This window comes from Protopterus annectens, chromosome 7.part0 (assembly GCF_019279795.1).
Source record: "Protopterus annectens isolate FY-2018-M chromosome 7.part0, PAN1.0, whole genome shotgun sequence".
Classification (NCBI taxonomy): domain Eukaryota; kingdom Metazoa; phylum Chordata; order Ceratodontiformes; family Protopteridae; genus Protopterus; species Protopterus annectens.
In genome coordinates, this window is record NC_056739.1 from 543,859,906 (window position 1) to 543,883,258 (window position 23,353).

Sequence of the window (23,353 nt, forward strand, 5' to 3'; positions counted from 1 at the left end):
ATTAGAAAACAATAATAACCACTTACTTTGATACAGACATATTAATATCGAAGAAAAGTTCAAGATATGCTGAAAAAAGCATAATGTTTCAGTTTTTGGGTGCAGTTATTCTTTAAAAGCCCATATCGCTAGTGGCATTGCATACAATGCTGCTTGGCTGTTGTGCTGTACCAGAAGGTCGATACTTTAAGAAGAGCTATGATTTGAAAACTCCACAGCAACAAAATGTCTTCTGCACTTATTTTTCAAGGCTACACACTTTGTTTTTGTATTATTTAAAAGGAATACACTTTGGAACAGAACTTGCTTACTAGTGGCTGAAGTGTAATAGATGCAGTCAGTTTGGCATGGTATGAAACTAGTACAAAGTACTTTGAAGGCTAGGTTGAGAATTCAGTTTCAGAATATGAAGATAAAAATCAGTTTTCTGACAGGTGGAGTATGAATCTCTTACAGCTAGCTTGTTATATTACTTGGTACATTTAATGAGAAATGAAGCGAGTGTTTCATTTTTATCACGTGCATGTATTGTTTCTGTGTTAAGTTTCTTAGATGCAGGTTTAGGTAAGCAGATACCAGAGTAAGCATATTTTAATAAACAGTTTTAAGTGATCTTTACTTGAAGTAAGCTGCACTATACAAAGTAAAATTAAATTTCCCTTTGGTACAGCTAATCCCGGATAAGATTATCTGTGGCTGGTGCACATAGGCAGTTAATACTGCATTTGTAAATCCCAAATATATTATTGTTCATCATACTGCAACACAAGCTGCTTTGATCCTGTTTTTTGCCAGGTCCCAATCTGTTCCAGTTACAGCTAAGCTGGAGCAGCAAGCATCGACTGTTAGCTGGCCATATCTCACTTCGCAAATCTGAAGATGGGAGGAGTGAAATAGAAGAATGACATTTGGCTAAGTAACACTGTTGACCAGTAATAGACAGATCAGAGCATTGTGACAGTAGATCAAAAAGGCCCTTGTTTTGTGTGTATGTGTTTTGTGTGTGTGTGTGTGTGTGTGTGTGTGTGTGTGTGTGTGTGTGTGCGTGCGTGCGTGTGTGTGTGTGTGTGTGTGTGTGTGTGTGTGTGCGTGTATGTGCGTGTGTGCGTGTATGTGCGTGTGTGTGTGTTTGTGTGTGTTTGTGTGTGTGTGTGTGTGTGTGCGTGCGTGTGTGTTTGTGCGTGTGCGTGTGCGTGTGTGTGTGTGTGTGTGTGTGTGTGTGTGTGTGTGTGCATGTGGGTTTGAAAACAAACACAACTGCCATACATTCCCAAGCCCCTAACCAGAACATAGGTGTACTGCAGCCAGAGGTTGACACTGAAGACCAGGGTTTTAAACATGTGCCTTGTAGCTGATGGCACAGGTACCTGTCAAATCTTCGAACGCTCAAAATTTCGAACGTTACATGGTCGAGATCAAACATTCGAAATTTGGAGTGCTCGAAGACATGCTTTCAACGGCACCGTACGGTGCAAATAGGGAGAATTTCCCTTTTCTGCACTGAAGTGCGATCTCGGAGTTGGTATATTTAAGTAGGGGGGTGTGGGTGGTGCAGCCTCCCACGTGGGGGGTTCAGGGTGGCTTGCCCCCCCTGCCTACACTGTTAAAGTGTTTTTTTCTGTTTTTTTTTTTTTTTTTTTTTTTTTTTATGTTCGAACATCCAAATGTTGAACATTTGGTCTCGACCATGTAATGTTCGACATTTTGGATGTTCGAACATTTAACATAGACCCGATGGCACTGTTTGTCAGAATCTGCCTCTTTCCCTCCACAATATCACTAAGTTAGTTACTCTGGTACTAGCAGGTGTGACATTCCAGAACCATTAAATCCATGAAATTACAACTGCTGCTTCCTGCCTTTCAGCATCACTAGTATACAGACTGTGTATCTGACCTGGCTTTGTAGATGTTATGCAATAAACTACTTTTCCTGATGACAGCCCTGTTTTCAAGAGGCAGATCATGAATGTGTGAGTAAGCAGATAATTTGCGTTTTTTGGTGAGATGTCCAGTAACCAAGTCACTTACAGCCCATTTGACTAAGAAAATAGTGTGACATAGGGAGGGTGGCTTAATGGCTAAGGTGTTTGCCTTACAAACACAAGGTGCAGGGTTTGAGTCTCACAAGGGGTAATTGGCTAAGCTTAAAATGGCTTGCAAGGGTAGTTAGCTTAGTGCTAATCTATGAACCTATGAACTTATGCATTCAACTCTCATGCTAGAGATCATTGCTTAGAGAAAAAGACATTCACTGTTAAGAATTTTAAAATATCCTTGAAAGGAGATTTTGTGCCACTAAGTGTAAAACTTCGGTGATACTCGACTTCTGTTTTCTCCTATTGTTTGTTTCTGTGAAAATGTGAATAATCTACATTCCTGTAGTGAACTGCTGAACACAGGAAAAAAAGCTTGTGGTTTGTCTCATAAGAGCAGGTGCAGGTAAGAAAAGTTTGTTCACAGTGCAGCTCTGTTTTCTGCACTCATATGTCTGTTTTGATTTGAAGGGGAAGGGACATAAATTTGTTTAAAGATACCTGATAATTAACCACACACCACAGCATTTATCTTTAGGCCTAGTCATTGACCACATCCCAGGAGACTCTTAAAAAAACACAGAAAGTAGCATAGTGATTATTTTGGCTTGCATGCATTACTGCCACAGGGTTTCACATTTACTCATATGGAACAGTTTAGGCTTTCTGATGTGGTAACCTGTCTTCCTCATAACAGTGCAGATGGTACAACAAAAGTGCTTTTGGAGAAGTAGAGTACACCAGCTTATGCAATGCTGGCCGATTATTTTACCTGTGAGACAACCCTGAAGCACAAGACAAAGCTAAAGACTTCTTCAGGTCATTATGAAATGTCTCTGATTTCACTTTTGTGACAAATAAAGATTGTAGATTGACAAAGATGTTTTTACTGTGATCTGTTATCAGCAATTTAGAAATGTGGAGTTTTTATAGGTGGACAGCATATTTGTTTGCTCTGTTTATCTGCTAACTTGCCAATTTTCAGTAGGCAGACTATTTTCTGTTTACAGGAAGACAGAGTGGTTAGAAACTTCATAGTAAAACAGACGTTATGCATAATAAAATATGTGCAGTAGTGTCTAAGTGAAAAATCTTTAGCACCATGCAAGATGATAGAGCGGAGCTATAAGAGTCGTCTGCCGTTATCTGGCAAGCTAAAGTCTCCTCTGTACAGATCAAAAACAAAGCGAAATTGGCATTTTGAGAAAAGTGCAGAGACAGTGAAATAGTGCTGTTGCCAAAGCAGAGCCTAGTAATGCAAGGAGAAATAAATGAATGGTGTTAAAAACACATGGCCACATAATGTTGGTGGGTTAGTTAGTGATGAATGTTACAATTTCCAGAATTCATTGTGGTTTAGACCCAAAACCCTTTTATCCTTGGGGTGCACCCCACAATGGATATAGTTAACACAGAGATTGTCAAACCTTGGAATGGATAATTTATGATTTTTTCATTTGGTTCCTCTGGTCTCAACTACATGGGCATCAGTGAATTAAGGCTCTCATCTCCATAAATTCCCCTAAAGGAGGTGGTTAAAACAGGAGTCATGTCATGGAGGCTCATTTTTTGGAGATGGCGCAATAACATTACTTGTCCTAGGGCCAGAATTTTTGGAGTATGATTCATGGAGGAGTACATTCATCTAATAGGATCATAAGAGATTACTAGGCTATTGGCCCTGAGGCCCTTATAAGGCTAGCCAAGAGTTTAGCCCATCTGACAAGATCTTTTCTACTTAAAATTGCAGCCTATTCCTTGAAGTATATTGGCCTAGATGTCTGATGTAGGAGATGAGAGTTATGCAGAGCAGTGAAGGCAAACCCAAAGTTTCAAGAGTTGTGTAGTGGTGTTTGCTTGTCAGCCATAGTTTGACAACTTGCAAAATAACATAGTAAATGATTTCCAGAAAGGACAAATTAGGATTAATTTGCCCTTGGCCTGTGGTTTTTGCTGTAGCAGGCTCTTTGGTACTGTGGTAGTTTCTTTCAAAATGAATTATTTTGAGTGTTTTTTAAGGAATTAACATATGCTGTCTTGTAATGTTTTAATTTGAAAAATGTATGTATTTATTCTGCTCTGCAGAATTTTACTTTGTGCCTGATGTCCTTTGGAGAAATACTTTTTCTTAAGAAGAGGAGAAACACTTCATTGCCCATTTTCCAAAACTTTTGTTTCCTAAAGTGGATAGTGATTGACTGTTTTAAGTGCCCTCTTGAGGTATGTAAGTATTGCTCTAGTTCATTGAGTTGTCCTATTTTCATGGCACTATATATGAGGTTTGATTTGTGTGTGTAACAGTGCTAGTACTATATTCAGAACTCAATAAATGCTACCTGCTTGCACAGATACTGTATTTAATAACATATTCCAGGAGCTGGCCATTTAATATTAGTTTTTCTAATATCTTATTAAGTGTGCTTATATTTACTACTTGTCTGTAGTTATTGGGGGGATTTTGGAATAAATATTTTGGGGATAAGGATAATACGATCATGTTTCAAGTTGAATGTGCTTGGTGTGTGTGTGTGTGTGTGTGTGTGTGTAATGTGAGGTTATGCTTGCTAGTGATCTTGAAATGTACGCTCTTGTCATGTCAAAGTATTTAAGGTGCAAGGTAAGAGGGCCTTAGTGTTTAAACTTAGGTGGAATTTTGTCACTGATAGGTACATTACTGTTTTCATGGTCAGAATGTGTGCTTTAACTAGAGTGATGCATTCAGAGTTGGGTAGTGAGTAGATGAAAGTTGTTGAAGAGAAGCATCTACCCAGTAGCTGATTCACAGCCTATTACATTAGCCACTCTCTTTACAGCTACTAACCATAAGTGAATCTTTGTGCAGTTTTCACTTAAAGGTATTTGTTTCTGTGATTACTTGCCTTCCGCATCCTGCCCATTCTGTACTGCATTCCCAGCCCTGTTCCCGAAGATCTCCTTTCTACCACATTGTAATGTCTTCTGTGGCATAAAGGCCTTTTAATGAAAGGTGCCATTTCCCTTACCCCTGTGGAGATTGCATACATTGAACAGAAGTTTCTTAGTCAGTGAGTAGTGCTTCTCGAGGCAGATCACAGCTTAGCAGTTGTAAAATTACCCTGTTCTTAGGAGTCATGAACTGCCTGCTGTATTATGGGAGATGATGTGTCATCACCTTCTGACACAGCATAGCTGTTTACAGCTCCAGCGTAATTAACTTTTTGATTCCTGAGTATATTAGTTTTCTTCCTTGACCACAACAAACACATCCAATACTATATGTCACTTCTTAGCGGCACATTAAGTGCTGTCCATTTTAGAGTCAGTTTCCAACCTGGATTACTGGCAGAGAACCACAATGCTCTTTTAGAGAGTTTCTGGGCTGTCGCTACTGGCAAGTTAATTGATGTTCAATATTTATCATTTATTTATTAAAAATTTGTAAAGTGGGAGACCTTTTTTTTCACTGGAGGCCTGCATATGAGAATTTGGCTGTTACAAACAGGCTATTCTAGTTAACATTGTGAGATGCTATACAGACAGACATTATGTAAGGGAGTGTGGTGACGAGTAGTGTACAAGTCTTATGTCACACAAAGGGAATCATTCATTTCAATAGGGTATTATTTTTGCTAAGATAGAAACGTGACTTATTTTTGAAGTATCATTATAGTTGGAGAGGGAGTGTACCTACTTTATATGTAAATATAAAACACAAGGGTGAACTGGGTAACACTAGCCAGCACTGTCACTGATATTAATGACTGGTGATAAAATGAGAAATTTGATGTAGCATAAAATTGTTCTGTCTGTTCTAACTAATGTGGAATCTTGCAACTTGACTGATGACTTTAACTTTTTTCAGCAATGGAGGATATATCACATGACAGTCTTTCTGCATGAGTGGGTAAAGGGCTCAAGAAATGGTGTCATCGTTTTAATAGTCATGTCTTTATCTTAATGTTTTTAATCTGACCCAGAACAGCAAAACGTGATCTACAACCAGTATTTCCTAAATACCCAGAAAACTCTTGTTACCTTAAATACATTTGTTTTGTGTCAGGGAAAGCGAGAGGTTGAGAGAAAATGCAGGCATTTCAGTTAGTTATATAAGCCCTTACATTTGATTAAGGCTAAAATGAACCCTGTGAAGCAAGAAGTCTGCATGCTGTTGCTTTCTACAAGATGCACAGTGTACTACAAATTAACTGCAATTTCAAACTATTAGAAAACAAGTTCCAGCGAGGCTTAAAAAGACCCACATCTTTGCATTCCAACTCAGGCTGTACGGTCAGCAGCTAAGAGTACCTCACTGAAAAGCTTTTGATAAATTGGTGCCTGATGAGAGAGTGATCCATAGTTAGATAAAATGCCTGTCCTCTGATCTGCTTGGATAACAAGGCCATTCTCTGTCAAGCTTTGTGCAGATAATCTTCAGCAGATAATTAATTACCTCTGACATGTGTTGTCTTCATGTCCTTTTATACAATGCAATGAAAATATGTAGTTAAGGAATTCTGCCATGGTGTTAGGCTTGGTCATTGTCGCCTTTATAGAAGCTTATTGGTAGCCTTTCATTAATTCTGTACAATTACTTCAGCACTAGTATTATGAAAGTCATGTACAGATTCAACAGCTGACAGTTTACTTTTTTCAGATTCTACAAGTATGGGTCATTTTACACTGAGGATGGAGGCAACGTAGGAGATGCAGCTGACATTGCTTAGATAATATTGTAAACAGAATGGAAGTGCCTTGATAAGGCTTTAACTAACTGTCAGCACAAGTCATACCTTGTAGTAAAGTAAAAACACCTTCTGATACAATGTAGTGATGACAGTTACCAAGAAAAATGTGTTAGTAGTTGAGTTTAGGTGAGAATTTAGCAATACCTCATGTGATGTGTCACAAGTTTAGGCCAAGACAGCTCCCTCTGTCAAGTGTCTTACTCAAATTATCTAGCATACTCGTGCAGTATTCATTTGTAATGCATTTTGATGCTTTATTTCACTTTTGACTTTATATCTTTTATTTGTGATCTGGAATTATACACTCACGGACCTGGATCCAAGTGTTCAGCTGTTGGTGGTCATGTGTCCTGATTACAGTTTATCCATAACAAACCTCTTGTTCAATCACAAGTAGGTTCTTTAATGTACTTGGTACCAGAACACCTTGGACCAGGGATCGACTGTTTCTTTGTGTCATCAGACTTGATGTTTTCCAATGTAGACACTGAGATGAAGGAGGGAGATAGTGCCGTCACGTCAGCACCACTTTGAGATTAATTAGATTTGTTGACCAGGAATCAGCTGGATTGAACTAAGGAACCGGATGATCAGCAAAGTTTTCTTTAAATTTTTTTTTTAAAAGTTTCAATAATGCAAAGGCTTATGTGTACAATGGGTCCATTTCCTGCATTCAAGAAACTGTTGAGTATATTCTAAGTGATGTCAGGGTAAGAGAGTCCACATGGATTATGCTGAAGACCTCATTCATTGAGATGGTAGTAAAAAGCTGTGGCCAGGGAATGGTCAGTGCCTGTCATGATAGCATGACTTGGACCTGCTGGTAGGCATCAATAGTAAAGGAAGCTGTTAAGATGAAGAAAGTGTTATCTTTGCATTGCTCACGGAAGACGGTTCTAATTTGGCTGAAAGGTGACAAAAGATCAGGAAGACCAACCACAGTGATAGTGGTAGCCAAAGCAAAACGTAGGCCTCAAAAGAGGTTCTGGTCAGCAATCTGTCTCTTCACAAGATTAAGGTGAGACTACAATGGCCTTTCTAAGCAAGAGGGGAAATGCTGATCTCTAAAAATAACTTTTTGTTTGTGTTTTTTTTTTGTTTGCTTGGTTGCATTTTTTTTGTTTTTTTGTTTTTTTTTTTTTTTGCTGTTGCTACCTGAATATGGCTACTGAATGCTTAATCATAATCCAGGATAGCAGAAAGATATCTGACAGCAGTCTGCCTCAGTAGAGAGACCTAGCAATGGCTAAGAATGACACCAAGTCTATCCTACTGAAGTGAAATATATTACTACCAAAGAGCATTAGTGTTGGTTTGTTAGGACTGAAGGAGTACACTGAGTCTCCTATTCTGTACAGTAGTGACCTGAAGCCATGCTGTTGTTCAGTTATAATGTCACTAAGTACAGGACTGGAGACTATGAATACAGAGGTGTTAGCATATTGAAAAGGGATTGGTTTGTTTATGAATACTGAACAGAAAAACTGCCCTCACAGACCACTCTATTACAGCCTTAATGACCAGTTTTGGAGTGGAGGTGGCAGTAATCCATAGGAAGCAGAACTGTTTGATGTTATCTGTTGAACCAAGGGATGTCCAGGGATGCTGTGTTGTGTGAAGGTACACTGAGTGTTATCACCAAGTGGTCAGCAGGGGTAGATATTTTTGACAGTTCCAGGAGAAGGTCTTTGTTGAACTGTGTTCTCATGTGATATGTGACATTTATGAATGCTTGATCTACCCATGTCCTTATAGGTTTTAATGCTAAATGCCCTGTCAGTGTAGTTTTGGTGCAAACATGGTTTGAACTTTCTGCATACAACCCTTTGTGAGTTTGTCACTGGGTTGCATGGAAATGTTGACCTGTACTTAACTGCCCTTTGTGGATGGTAACATAATTGTTTGCTTCAAGGTGTAGGTTCTGCATGATCAAGGTCTCATTGATTGTAGTTCTGTCTGTTTTTACCACAGCAGCCTTAGTAAGGGGCAAAACGTTTGGAGCAAGGCTGTAAACTTTGGATTTAATGATCCTAAACAGCATCTTCACTGTACATGGAAGTCATCAGTCCAGAAGTGAAATTCATTAGAGTTGGACTGATCTCAACATCTGGAAGATATGTAGGGTCTGATGGAGAGGGTCAACTTTTAGAATACCTTAAACTGACTGGAGGTCCACTACTTGGGTCACTGGAAATGGCAATATGAACTTTCAGCGATTTTTCATACTATTGTATAATCAGCATCACACTTTTCCAGATGTGTTGTGAAGGATTTGATGAGTCCTTTTGAAGTCTGTAGTAGTAGTTTTCCTTACCTTGTTTGATTGCAGTGCCTTTGTTTTAGGCAAATAGAGTAATGTACAAATCATGCTCTTTTGACTCTGTGATTATTGTCCCTGGTGGTCTGCTGATAGCATTAAGAACACTGACCTCAGCCACATTCTTTCTTGGTGCAACACATACAGGGAGCTAGGATCCTCTAATGCGTGTCTACACTTCATAAATAAAACCCAAAACAAGAGTGGCGAAAGTGCTCCTCTTTTATGTTTTGTACAGCTGGAACCAACTCCGACTAGAAACTAGAGTAAGCCAAGACTCCACATCATTTAAAACACAATGGAAAATCCTGTCACATACTCCAAAAATACACAATGCAATGACAATTCTGCCAAAAACAACGCTGTCCTGATAATTTGAATGAAACTTCCTATATAGCCTAATCAGTCATTATATCCACCTTCTATAATCTGCAACTACTAACAATATTGTGGTCCATGTCTTTGACTCTAATCTAAAAATAATTATCTACTCATAAGTTATGACTAAACTACATCAGTTTTGTATGAAACTTAAGTCTGTACTAATCCATCTTCTATATGTGTTGACATTCATGTGTCTTTCTTTGTAAAGTCTGCTTAATGTTAATGCACAAGTACATATTGTGTATCTATGATTGGGAGCTCCACCATCAGGTTCCCTCTGAAAGCAGGCTAGGTCCCAGTAGGGAAAACCAGATAAACAAAATATAAATAAAAAAATGTAGTTGGCCCATGAGTGGGTATTATTTCTTGCTTTCTTGATAGGTGAAGAGAGGTAAGAACATCAAGAAACATATCAGTGAACTAATCCTTTACCTTATATGGGGAACTGAATAACAACAGAGATGCGCAGTCAGTCTGGGTCAGGAGGAATTTGAAAAGTCTAGACTTGGAACTGTTTGATATTTCTAATACAAAGTGTCCTAGGGTGTCACAGCAGTCTGCTGTAGTTCCAGATGGCAGACGTGAGGGTCTGACTTTCAAGAGTGTTTGGGGATGGGGGCTGGCATAATGGTTAAAGTGTTCATCTCACAGGCAAAAGCTACAGGGTTTAATTCTCACATTTGGAAGAGACGTCGGCTAGGTGGTTAAGGTGTTTACCTTATAAACACAAGGTGCATGGTTTGATTCTCACAGGCGGTTAGCCTAGTACTAATCTATGAATATGAATCTATCTAAAATCTTAAAATGGCTCACAAGGACAGCTAGTCTAATATTTATCTCTGAATCTATGGTGCATGTGGCAGTGACATTATTCAGAAAACTATTATTTACCGATTCTGCTGAGACCTCAGTTCATTTGATGTACAATAGATGACAGACCCAAAAAATGTAAGCTTTCCATCATTGTATAGTTGTGTCACCTTTGCCATAGCTTATTGAAATACCCAGTTGTTTGTTCATTCCACAGTTCCTTCCAGTAGGTTTAAAGTGTTTTGTGGTTCGGCATAGGCTACTAAATTTTTAACTGTTTACTGTGACCAATAACAATAATAATGGTGTACTTCTCCCTGCCAATGGCTGCATGCATTTCCCCTAGAATAGATAGCATCTGAACCATGACAGGTAAAGCAACTATACTCTTTTTTTTTTTTTTTGGTCCTGTTGCATGCCCAATCAAACTACAAACGATCAATTCGGTATAGTGCACTTGTATGGAACCCACAGCTCTATGCATGCATAAAATCCCAGTATCACAATTCTAGCACTTGTTGGCACTGGTCTGTTATATAGAGCTAGCATGTTTTGTTTGTAAAGGATGGAGGGTATTATGTTGAGTAATCACAAATTGTTGTTGTTGTTGTTGTTTCTTTTGGCTTTTCCCGGTTAGGGGTCACAACAGTGAAACTCCGGTCTGTTAATGATTGGCAGTAGATTTTTACGTACTGAGTTGCCAGCCCTGACGTACAACCTTCAACGAAGGTACACCCATTCATGCATGTCTCCACACAGAAGACGCTTTAGCTGAGAATCGAACAGGACAACGTCTTACTGTGAGGCAACAACACTACCGCAGCACCACCACCGCAGTTAGTAATCACAAATTGTATATGGGATTTATGAATATCTATAATCAAATTTAACAGTTACTGAATTCTGATAATGTCAAATTGTAGTTTAAATGAGAGTTTATGGCAATTTAGGTGTTCCATTACTTCACATTGTTGTTGTTTGGACCTCAGGTTAGTATTTTGGGGAGGGGTGGAGGTGTGCCCTCCACCAAAAGTGTGTTTTAATTTAGTATTATTAAGGTCTTGTGTCTTTTGTTGATTCTAATATAGAGCCTACAAGTCATTTATAGCTTGCTAGGTTAGGTTATGACACGTTAGGTTATGTTAGGTTATGACACGTGTTCTTAGTGTTATCTGGAACTTTTGACTAACCAGAGTTTATAAAATATAGATTTATGTTCTATTTTTGATCATTCAGATTTAAAATGTATGTTGTTTAGGTGTTATAATCTTTCATTGTTTTTATAATGACATATGGCTCATTCTGTTTGTGTTTTTTATTAGCCCTTTATTTTGAATAGCTATGTAAAATGAAACTTTGGTTTCGCTATAACCTAGTAGACCGTCACCTTATTGGTGGAAAGATATATGCAACTTTTAGAGCTGTTAGTTTGTCTTTCATAAGGGACTACAGCATTTATGTTTATTGCTGTAACCAGATAAATAGTGCACATATGTATCAGTTCAGCGGGAGCAGTTAGGTCTATTTATGTGAACCAAATTAAGCGCACTAAGATTTCTTTGTTGTTTTCCTGTCTCTTAGCCGGTGCCAATAGATGACAACTTCTGTGGCTTGGATATTAATCAACCATTAGGAGGGTCTACACTGGTGGAAGGTGTAACACTTTACACGGAAAGTAGAGATCGAATGACATCCGTGGCCTCATATGTTTATGATGGATATTGTGTAGCATTTGTTGGGACAAAAACAGGAAAACTGAAGAAGGTAAGAACTTTTTTTAATATAGTTTGCAAAAGTTCTTCATCTTAAGTATCTTTATCATGCTGTACTTTACTTTGCAAGACGAATAACAAACTTAAGTCGTCACTGTCAGATATCAGTGCACCTTTATTAAAGGAGAGCTTTAGGTATTACTTCTATATTCCAGCTATTGAAAAACATTTTTTTATAATTTTTAAAATGATGTATAACATGAATAAAAAATTTTGTGGGAACAGAGAGAGTACAAGTTTTTCAGTATAAAAAGCCTGTATGTCAAGTTTTAAAACCCTAACGGTTATTCATAAGCCCTTTTTGTTGCAGTCTTCCAGCTGTCAGTCTACTGTTAATAAGGTGCAAAAGATTATTTGGCCTACTTTATGGAAACATACTAGCAAAAAAAATGCAAGTAGGCAGGGTTTTTTTTTTCTGGCTTCCTGAGCTGCATCAAATAAAATTATTTTTTTAGCTGGAAAAACGGGACTATTTTGTGTAGTTGTATCCTGTAACTAGTTCTTTTTAGTTTATAAAATAAGTTGAGCTAACTTTGTTGGCAAAAAAGATACTGATAATTGTAAGAGAAAATACAGTATGAATGCTGAATCACTAGGTAGGCTATAAGAAAACAAAACTGATCTCTTAAAGAGTAACCCAGTAGAAGACATTGCAGTCAGAACCTAGTGCTTTACATAGTACAGCGTGTGGGTAGCACTCAGGAGTAACCCAGTAGAAGACATTGCAGTCAGAACCTAGTGCTTTACATAGTACAGCGTGTGGGTAGCACTCAGGAGTAACCCAGTAGAAGACATTGCAGTCAGAACCTAGTGCTTTACATAGTACAGCGTGTGGGTAGCACTCAGGAGTAACCCAGTAGAAGACATTGCAGTCAGAACCTAGTGCTTTACATAGTGCAGCGTGTGGGTAGCACTCAGGAGTAACCCAGTAGAAGACATTGCAGTCAGAACCTAGTGCTTTACATAGTACAGCGTGTGGGTAGCACTCAGGAGTAACCCAGTAGAAGACATTGCAGTCAGAACCTAGTGCTTTACATAGTGCAGCGTGTGGGTAGCACTCAGGAGTAACCAGTAGAAGACATTGCAGTCAGAACCTAGTGCTTTACATAGTACAGCGTGTGGGTAGCACTCAGGAGTAACCCAGTAGAAGACATTGCAGTCAGAACCTAGTGCTTTACATAGTACAGTGTGTGGGTAGCACTCAGGTGGTTGTCATGCTTTATTTTTTGCACATTAGGTGATACATACAAACAGGTTCCCATGTTTTACATTGATTATGGGTGTACGGTAAAGGTAGTGCAAAAAAGGAGGACGGTCTTGGACCATTAGAATGTATAAGAAAATGGCAATCGGAAACTCTTGCTGTATTTTGGAAAGGAATGTTGTTCCTTATTCTTATCTGGCTGATATTTGCCTTTAGCAGAGAGAATTTCTGGGGCAGTCATTACTTGTACTGCTGCAAGTGTAACTGCAGGTTTTATGTTTAATTGCAGTGCTGAATTCAGTAGTGGGTGTTACGAGGACATTTGTGAATTTTTAGTTGTGTTCAAGCTGCTGTTGAGAGCTCTTGTCATCCCAAAATAACAAGAACTACCATTTCATAGTTTTGTTGCCAATTAGCTGTCTTGTTTACATATGATGCAGTGATAGACTTCAGTGGAATCCACTCTGAAGAAGTTCAACTCAGTACACCTAGCACAAAAATACATCAATTTTGATTTAACCTCAGGGGTAAGGAATATTTTTGTATTCTTAAGGGTCAGCATCTTCAAATGTAGTACTCCTTACTAAGGTTCATGATCCTTTAATTTAGTACTCCTTAATGCTAAGCTTCAGCATCATCAAATTAAGTACTCCTTACTGCTAAGGTTCAGCATCTTTTAATTTAGTATTCCTTACTGCTAAGGTTCACCATCCTTTAATTTAGTACTCTTTCCTGCTAAGGTTCAGTATCCTTTAATTTAGTACTCGTTACTATTAAGATTCAATCCTCAAATATAGTATTCCTTACTGCTAAAGTTCAGCATCATTTAACTTAGTACTCAACATCCTCAAATTTAGTATTCCTTACTGCTAATGTTCAGCATCCTCAGATTTGGTATTCCTTGCTGCTAAGGTTAAGCATCTTCAAGGTTGTTACTTATTACTGCTAAGGTTCAGCATCCTTAACGTTAGTATTGCAGCAGTCTTTGATGTTTCTACACATCAGAGTTTTATTCCCCATTTTACAGCACATGATGAAAATGGTGTAAAGGTAACTACATGACCCTGTACAGATGATAAGTTGCAGTATGTGTAGTAATGCTAGAGATAGATACTTTCACAAAGCAGTAGATATTAACATGTCAGTTTTAAAATATGGAGGTATTGTCCAACCCCTCAGAATGAACTATGGCATAGAAATGTATGTGAGTAGTAAATGCTGAGGGAACAAAAGTGCAAGGTAACAGATAACAGTAGCTAGGCTGTATTTACATACATGACTATGACACAGCTGTTAGTGCGTATGCAGACAAGAGCCAGAAATGACAGCATTTCGTATTTACTAAAAATCTTACTAAGGAGGAAACGGTATTATCCCTACTACCATCACACACACACATACACACACACACACACACACACACACACACACACACACACACACACACACACACAAACAGCTTCACAGATGTGTAGTTTATTACTGATTTCATATGTGAGCAGTAAAATACACTATCTCTTGCTTATCTCTTATGCAGACTTGGTGAACCCTGAGGACGCAGGCCGAGAGCTTCTGTATAACATACAGTCTAATAGCTCTACATGTATGTAAAATTGTGACAACACATATTTTGTTCATTCACACATGTTCAGTACCCTCTTTGTCCCATTCAGAGTTTGGGGGAAGGAAGTCCAGCTGTCATCACAGAAGAAACTGGAAACTTGGGTAAAAAACATAGAAACCCAAGGAGTGCATGTAGCTTTTCACAGAATGCACCCTAGCTGGGAACTGAGCTGAGAACGCAATGCTGTGATAAATCAGTGCTAACTGCTGGACCCTTGTGTATACCACTTGCATAGAAATTGATAATAGTGTAATATTAACAAAAACTTGAAATATTCATTGTATTCTGTTTCTCTTCTAAATTCCTTCAGCTGCATATTTCAGCAATGCCTACTGTCCTGTCCTATGTCACAAGTGTGTGGTACACTGATGCCTACTGTCCTATCTTATGTCACAAGTGTGTGGTACCCTGCATAGGTTTGATTCTCTTTTCGTATGTATTTGTAGTTTTTGGGGTTCTTTTTTATTTAAATGTTGAATTTTCTGTGTCTACCTTTCTTATATACTTCTTGTTTGGTAGCGTTACAGTGGATGGCATTGCTGTCTTAAGTGGACAATAGGTCAACTTTATCCCTGGCTTAGTATAAACCTATGAACCTGTAGTCAAAGGCAGGTCTTTCATTAATAACGAGGAATGCAGAAGGTTTAACTTGCTAGTGCGTAATTTACATAACAGCTGCACTGGAGAGGTGCATGCTTGTTTTTTGCTGGATGTACTGAAAAAAGGAAAGAGTTAAATTAGAAAAGGTTATAAGTTGAATCTGTAATCTATACTTTAAGACATAGAACTTGTCGCTCCTGTAGATGGAACAGAGTTGCGTTGCCACCCAGGTTACCATCTCCTGAAAGAGAAAACTGACTGAAATAGAAAGTAAGTCAGGCACATATGTTTGCTTTTCCTTCATCCTGTTTGTTTACCCTGTCTGGATTCTTTTACGTAACTGGTACTAAATGACAGGTGTCAAACAGTGAGGTATTTATTGCTCATCTGCTCTTCAGCAAAGCAGATCTATGTGCAGCTGTTTCTGAGAGACAGTGTCAAGGTTGTGCCATCACTGACTATTGTCTAGGTGACATCAAAATCATTTATGAAGTTAGTAGTGAATGGATGAATTTGAACATGAACTGTCACATTGCTGACAGAGCTATTTTATAACTACACATTAAAGGTATTTAGAGAATGGGCTTCCTGTACATCAGTACCCTGATTGGAGAACGAGCATTCTCCAGCAGGGCATTAATGTGCAAGTAATGCCTGGTGAAAAACATGTCCGTCGCTTCAAGGCAGCATATCAAGCCATCATGGAGCTTGGACTGAGGAAACGGAACGGCCGCCATTATTTTACACTCGCTAAGCAGAGATTCTGCTATTTAGGGAGTGTAAAATGCATTAAAAAAAGAAAGAAAAACAAGAGAGTGTGTGTTTGTGTTTATGTCTGTGTGTGAGTGTATGTGTGCATGTGAATGAATGCAAGAACAATCGATCCGTTATTTTACACTTGCTAAGCAGCGCTTTTGCTGTTTAGTGAGTGTAAAATCTAAATATAAAAGAAAAAGGTGTGTGCATGTGTATTTCTGTGTGTGTGCTTGTTTCTGTGTGTGTGTGAATGTGTGCATGAAAGCGAGGTGTGTGTGAGTGAGAGTGTGAAGAGTGAGAGCGATCTAACACTGGCAGCAGCAACAGTCAAGAGGTTTACATACCGCTCTTCGATAATTGAATAATAGGTAAAATAAAGGGGGAGTAACAGCTCAAAACAGGAGAATATTCCTGTTTTAAAAAATACAAAGTGGCTGCAATAGGGCTTGTATTAGCATGTATTTTCTGAAGGGCAAGGGTGTGTGGGTGGTGTTGTCTGTGTGACAGAGGGGGAGAGAGTGCTGGCTGCAGCAGATAACAGGTTTGCGTACCTGTCCACCTTTTATCTCAAGAAATGTGGATAAACCCTGAAATAAAGGGGGAACAAAGGCTCCAATATAGTTACAGCTTTTAAATTAAATAAATAAATAAATACAACTAAGTTAAATAACAGGATTTGTATTAACATGAATTTTTCTGAGGGAAATAAAGTCTGAAAGTCAAATGCTTGTCATTATTTAGTGACTTCAATCCCCAAATGACTGACAAGAAACCATTTTAGTAGCAAAGGACCAAAAAATAAAGCAAATATCTAAATATTTTTTAAAATGATATATTTTGGATGTAAAATGCTTCCTTTAACACCATTTACATACACAACAGTAACTTATAAACATTAGGTGGAGGAACTATTTTACATCCAAGATATATATATAAAAAATATAGTAATAAAAGAAATATATATAAGTAAGTAAAATGCAACAGTTGTACAGACAGCCCATTCTCTAAGCGCAATAATGCCCAGCAGGGTGTGTGTTAATGTGCAATTAATGCCCTTCCAGAGGTGTAGAGGCCCTCTGCCTGCACCGTTGGGCCTCACAAACCCCTGGGTGGGCATTAATTACATTTTAACACACACCCTGTCAGGAATTATTGCTTGCTTAAGTGTTTTTTAAACAATCAGACTGACAATATAGTGCATGGCTGACACTGTTTGCCAACACTCCAAGTCAGTGAGTAGAGTTTGTTTAATTACACACGCGTCACTTTGTGTTGGAGTATGTCTTAATAGTATATATGTGTGTATAAATCTATCTATATACACACACATATATATATATATATATATATATGTGTGTGTGTGTTTGTATATATATATATATATATATATATATATATATATATATATATATATATATATATGTATATAAATTAAACATAATCGTAGTTTGGGTGCAAAACAGTCCACACCTTTTATCATATATTTACTCGGACTTCAACTAGGGTTAAGTGTACAATGCATTTACTGACTTGCACTGTCAACAGAGAAACTGTCAATGATGCAGAATTATTTAACTCGATCATTGATCAATTTAACTCAATTATTGATCAATCACCAGTAAGAACTAAGAAGGCAAATTAATACATTACATTTGGCTAAAACATGCCTCACAGCTAATCACTTTGCTCAAACCACATAGTTAATTTTATAAACCTGCAAATGGACGTGGTCTTTTCTTTGGTAATAAGTTAGAATTTAGAAATGTGGGTGACCAAATAAGGTACTCTCTAATTATGTATCTCTAGGGAATTGCAAAGTTAAATCTTGTAAAAGCAGTTAAAAAAAAGACTACCTCCATACCTCACAGTTTTTATCGGATTTTCAATTTGTAAATTAATCACAGCAAGTTATTATACATTATATTAAATCTAAAATGCAGTTATTTTTGCTTGTCAAGCGGATCTCTTAAGTTTTGTCCATGCATTGTAACAAGAGGTAATCCTGGTTGTTCTTGACTTAATTGTTATGATTTCCAGGTGACAGACTTCAGTTGCAATATTTATATATTCTTTGAAGGAGTAGATTCGTTCTTCCAATTTTTTTTTAACACATATAGGAATAAGAGTGTTAAAAAGGATTAGTGCTTTAGATAAATATCTCCAAAAATGCATGTAAAAAAGATTAAAAATGCATGTAAAAAAGATTAAAAATGCATGTAAAAAAGATTAATGTTATTCCAATAAGGTGTTAAGACAGTACAGTCAAAAAATGTGTTGCCAATCCGCTTTAAGTTCTTGTTTAAATCTCCAACAAACGTGTTTCTGCTTGAATATTAATTAAATTTAATGTGATGTGACGAAAGATCTATACAAAAATTTCCAAGTAAAGATATTCTATCTAAGAGATGAAGTTGTATGTTTGGAAGATCTTAGAATTAATTTTTCATCTTCTTCACTCAGAAGTCTATTATTAATTTGGGGAGAATGCCCAGATCTTTGACTCATATTTTTGCTCTGTTCTTCTTAAAATTTGTGGTTCTTTGGCAAATCATTGGAATGCTTTGGAGATTAAAGTTACTAAATAATGACATGTATTTCAGTTTCAGACTTCATATCCTTCAGAAAATTTATACTAACACAAATCATGTTATTCTAGCAACTTTCTAAGTCTATAAGAGCGATATTTAAAAATTGTCCCTATTTTTGGGCTTTTGTCCCCATATTATGTCAGGCTTTGTCCAAATTTCTTGTGCTAGGAGGCTGAGAGATATGGCAACCGCACTGATATGAAAATACAGTGTTTAATGCATTTTTTTTTGTTTTAGTACATTTGAGTTTTGCATAATGATTCTTTGATGGATGTGGTAAAAGTAATTTAACTGTTCCTTTAAATGTATCATGACCTAAAGTTTCTTACAGGTGCTTCTGTAAATGCATTTTAATATAATTTTTGGATTCCATTTTGGCACTCTTTCAGCTTGCACCCATCATTAGTTTCACCTTGCCCCTAGCCTGATTTACCGGCTTTCATCCTGGGTGGGATAATCCTCACAGGGACACCGGGAACAGAGAGATTTCTGCCAGTGCTGGCTGGTGAAGAAGACAGGCTTTGGTATATCATCCTCAGTACTTCCTAAAGGATCTTTCTTGATGCTACTTGATGCTTCTCCTGCTATGTTACCATGCCCACTTCCAAGGCAGGGGCAACAATAATGGAGTGCTGATGCATGTGTGTCCCCACCACAGCCATATCTCTCAGGTTCTGCTCAGCAGTCCCTTGTCACAGCAATATCTTGTGCCCCTTGTGCAGTGTTCCCATCCTCCACCAGGATGCTCCAGCTCTGTGTGTATGTGTGTTGTGCTGGGAAGTGGCCTCCCCCCTTTAATGGGTTAATGTTAGATATTTACGCCAACCCATCCCTGCCAGCACTAGTGAATCCCAGGCCACATTCAGGCCTTTATTCATCTGGTCCATAGAGCTAACCTGTTGCTTAATAATGTTTCTTTTAGTTAACTGCATCGACTCATGGAGATTTCAGAGTTAGCAGCCCCACAAAGGTAATTTCTTCCCATACAAGGTGGTCATTGTTTGCTCCACTGTCCTACCATGTGTGCTACATTCTTCCAAAAAGACAACCTGCATATTGGCACTGCTGTCATACCATGTGTGCTGCATTCTTCCATAAAAACAGCATACATGTTTGCACCTCTGTCATGCCATGTGTGCTACATTCTTCCATAAAAACAGCATGCAGTTTTGCACCACTGTCATGCCATGTGTGCTACATTCTTCCATAAAAAACAGCATGCATGTTTACACTGCTGTCCTACTGTGTGTGCTTGCATTCTTCCATAAAGGCAGCAGGCCTGTTTGCACTGCTGTCATACCATGTATGCTACACTCTTCCATAAGAAAAACAGCATTCCTGTTTGCACCACTGTCGTGTCGTGTGTGGTATATTCTTCCATAAAGACAGCATGCATGTTTGCACCACTGTCATACATTGTGGTGTGCTACATTCTTCCATAAAGACTGAGTGCATGTTTGCACTGCTGTCTTACAGTGTGTGCGACATTCTTCCAAACAGTATAGCCGTTAATGAGAGGAGTGTACACTAACCTTGCTAATGAGAAACAGTGCCGGAGCATTTGTTCAAATTAAGAAAAACATAGTCACTGGTTCAGCAGTTAAAAGTATTAGTAACATAATTTGCTCATTATTAGCTTTTGTTAACTGGTAACATCATTTAACACAGGTGTCTGTTTCCAGCTGTGACATAACAACATTGTCTACTCATATAGCTTCTTTAAATGGAAGTTAAGGGAATCAGACTTGGAGATAAAAGATTTCTTAGCTGTATCACTTTTTTAGCCAACAAAGCTGTACTGTCTGACAAGCAGTAGAATTTTGCCATAGCATTTTAGAGCCATAAATGTAGATAAACTGCATTTTCAGATTCCTTTCTCATGCCCTTCTCAAAATATCATTATTCAAATATTTAAAAAAATCACTTCCAGGATGTTATATATAAGAACATCACCGAAGCTGTAAAGGTTGTCTAAAATGAAAAACCTGAACATTTTACTTGAGCAGTCTACCAGAGGAAGACCATTTTCTAAAACCTTATCACACATACTTTTAAACATGTATAGCTTATTCTGATCCTGTTTCTTATTATTCGGTAGTGGCATTTTGTTTATGAACACAGATATTCCCAAATGCCATTCTACCACCATAACTCCAAACGACAAAAAGTAAAAATTAGATTTCATTGATTCATAAATTGACAAAATAAAACAAACTGACTATAGCATACCAAACATAATGGATACTGTGATGACCCACTACTGGACCAGTAATCAAGGAGCCTCAATCCTTACCACTGGCACCAGTGGCGGACGTACACAGGGAGGATGACAAGTGCACACACAGTATTTCCAGATGCAGCTCTCTACATTAAGTGAATTTCCCTTAAGAGCATACAAAGACCACAGTCGGTCTGGGGCTGGTTTCTCCCTCTTCCTCCAGATCCCCAGTAAGACTCCCCACTGGCACAACTATAGAGTTGAGCCCTTAGCCAGAGTTCCAAGCCAAGTCCTCCAACACTCTCTCTGTCCAACCAGTGCTTCGTGTCCCTGCCCAAGTAGCTGGCACACACACTCTTGAAGATTTGTTTTACACACACACACACACACACACACACACACACACACACACGTGGGAAAGGCTGACACAGGTTTACTAACTCTGCCCCCTTCTGTCCAGACTATAAGGTAATTATTACTGCCACCAGAACCCCTTATCAGCTACTTTATGCCCTTAACAAAGGGTGTCTAGTCTTACTGTGAAATATTAATACAAATGGTAGTTTGACCAAGAGCAAGGCTAGTAGGAGTGGCCCACACTGTGTCATTAGATAAATATGCGGATACTCTCAAAACTTAAATATCTCTATACAGATCAGCCACAATGAAAAGTGTAAATATATTTAATAATAAATAATAAAAGAACAAGACAATACTAAATATATATCCACAGTGACATCAGAGTTCAAAACCACAGGAAACATTTAAAACAACATTACAGGACAGTCTCAAAAAATAAAGAAAAATAGCTAATCTAAGCTTTACTATATTCCTAAGAGAATTACTGTTCCCTAAAAACTTACTTCATTAGAGCAAGGCAGATGTGTGGTGAATGGGTCTTCTTTTTGTTGTCACGTCCAAGACAGAATACAGAATGCTCTGTCTCACTAAGAGACTTCTCAAATTAATATCTCAAATTTTACTGCTGGGATAGCTTGCAGAATAGCATCACTTCTTGTCATCTGAATCTAGTTCCCAGGCGAAACCCCCACTGCTGGAAGCTGGCAGTATTTAGCATCTACCTGTGAAAATACATAGACCTCAGATCTTTGGCGGATGTTGGAATTCATAAAGCAATTGCATTCCTTCATGCTTTCAAGACTAGTAATCAGTTCACCCCAAATATAATACAGGAAGCTTCTCAGCACAGACTTTGTGTCTGTGGCTCCATTGAAACTGAAAGATACCATATTTTATTGTGTAGCCTATAAAGTAATTTAATTTTAGCTATTTTCCTAAAATTTGCTAGACTTAAGTTAACCTCCTGTATTCTAGTTTCCACTGCTAAAATATATACATTTAGACAGTCACAATAGTGCATGTACATTTCTGCTTTCTTTCAGCAGGGCACACTGTGGTTAAATTTCAAACAAACACTTTATAAAATATCTTTTCAGCTCACATGTCTGTACAAGCCAGTTTGATATACACATGACATACAGTTCGAATACAGTTGTAACACAAGCATCTTTTATAAATAATTTCGATATTCACAAATGACATATAATTATTTACAAAATTCCAGCTAGCTGTGCTGGCAGTATCTCCTTTCATGACAGATACCAAAATATATAATCTGACCATTACTGTTTTCCTCATGATTGGAGGAGGGTTAGCTTTTACTTGTCACTTGGGTGAAATAATGAGGGAGTACTGAGCATTGCATCTATGGTGAACAACCCTGCTGAGCACATGCTCCCTAGTGGTGCATGGTGATAGCCATGGATAATGTATGTGGAGGTAGATGTGCATCCTATGAGAGGCAGTAATCATGCAATAAATAGAGCTGTGTTAGAGACTAGGAGGTCCAGGTGAATTAACAGGAGAGACCACTAAATCCAGCAGACTGTCTTTCTTCCTAACACAAAGAAACTATATCAGGATGCAAGACAAAGACAGAAAGATAAAGAAGATAGTTAGACAGCCTTCATAAGGGATGTCAGCAACAACTTGCCCACCAGACCACAGCACATCAAAGGCAGATGGAAGGAGTACTTCCAGCAGCTTCTGAATGAAGAAAACACATCAGAAGCTGTATACAGCCACAGACATAGCCTACAATGAGAGGGGAAGTAGAGGACCCACCACAGAAGAAGTAAGAATAGCACTTAGGAAAATGAAGTCAGGAAAAGCAGCAGACTCAGATAAGGTCACCGCAGATATGAGAAAGATGCTGGATGAAATAGGGGAGAAATGGCTCCAGAGGATACTCATAGCAGTGCAGAGAAAAAGGCATTTCCCAGATGACTGGAGAATACTCA

The 23,353-nt window shown here is 38.1% G+C and overlaps 1 protein-coding gene across 1 annotated transcript in view; it reads left to right on the forward strand.

Annotated features, from left to right (window-relative positions):
* Positions 1-23,353, forward strand: part of PLXNA2 (plexin A2) — a 1,613,917-nt gene that overhangs the window by 199,438 nt on the left and 1,391,126 nt on the right. The window contains exon 3 of the mRNA XM_044077136.1: positions 11,852-12,034. Within this exon, the coding sequence (XP_043933071.1) occupies positions 11,852-12,034 (183 nt within the window). The remainder of the gene's footprint in view (positions 1-11,851; positions 12,035-23,353) is intronic.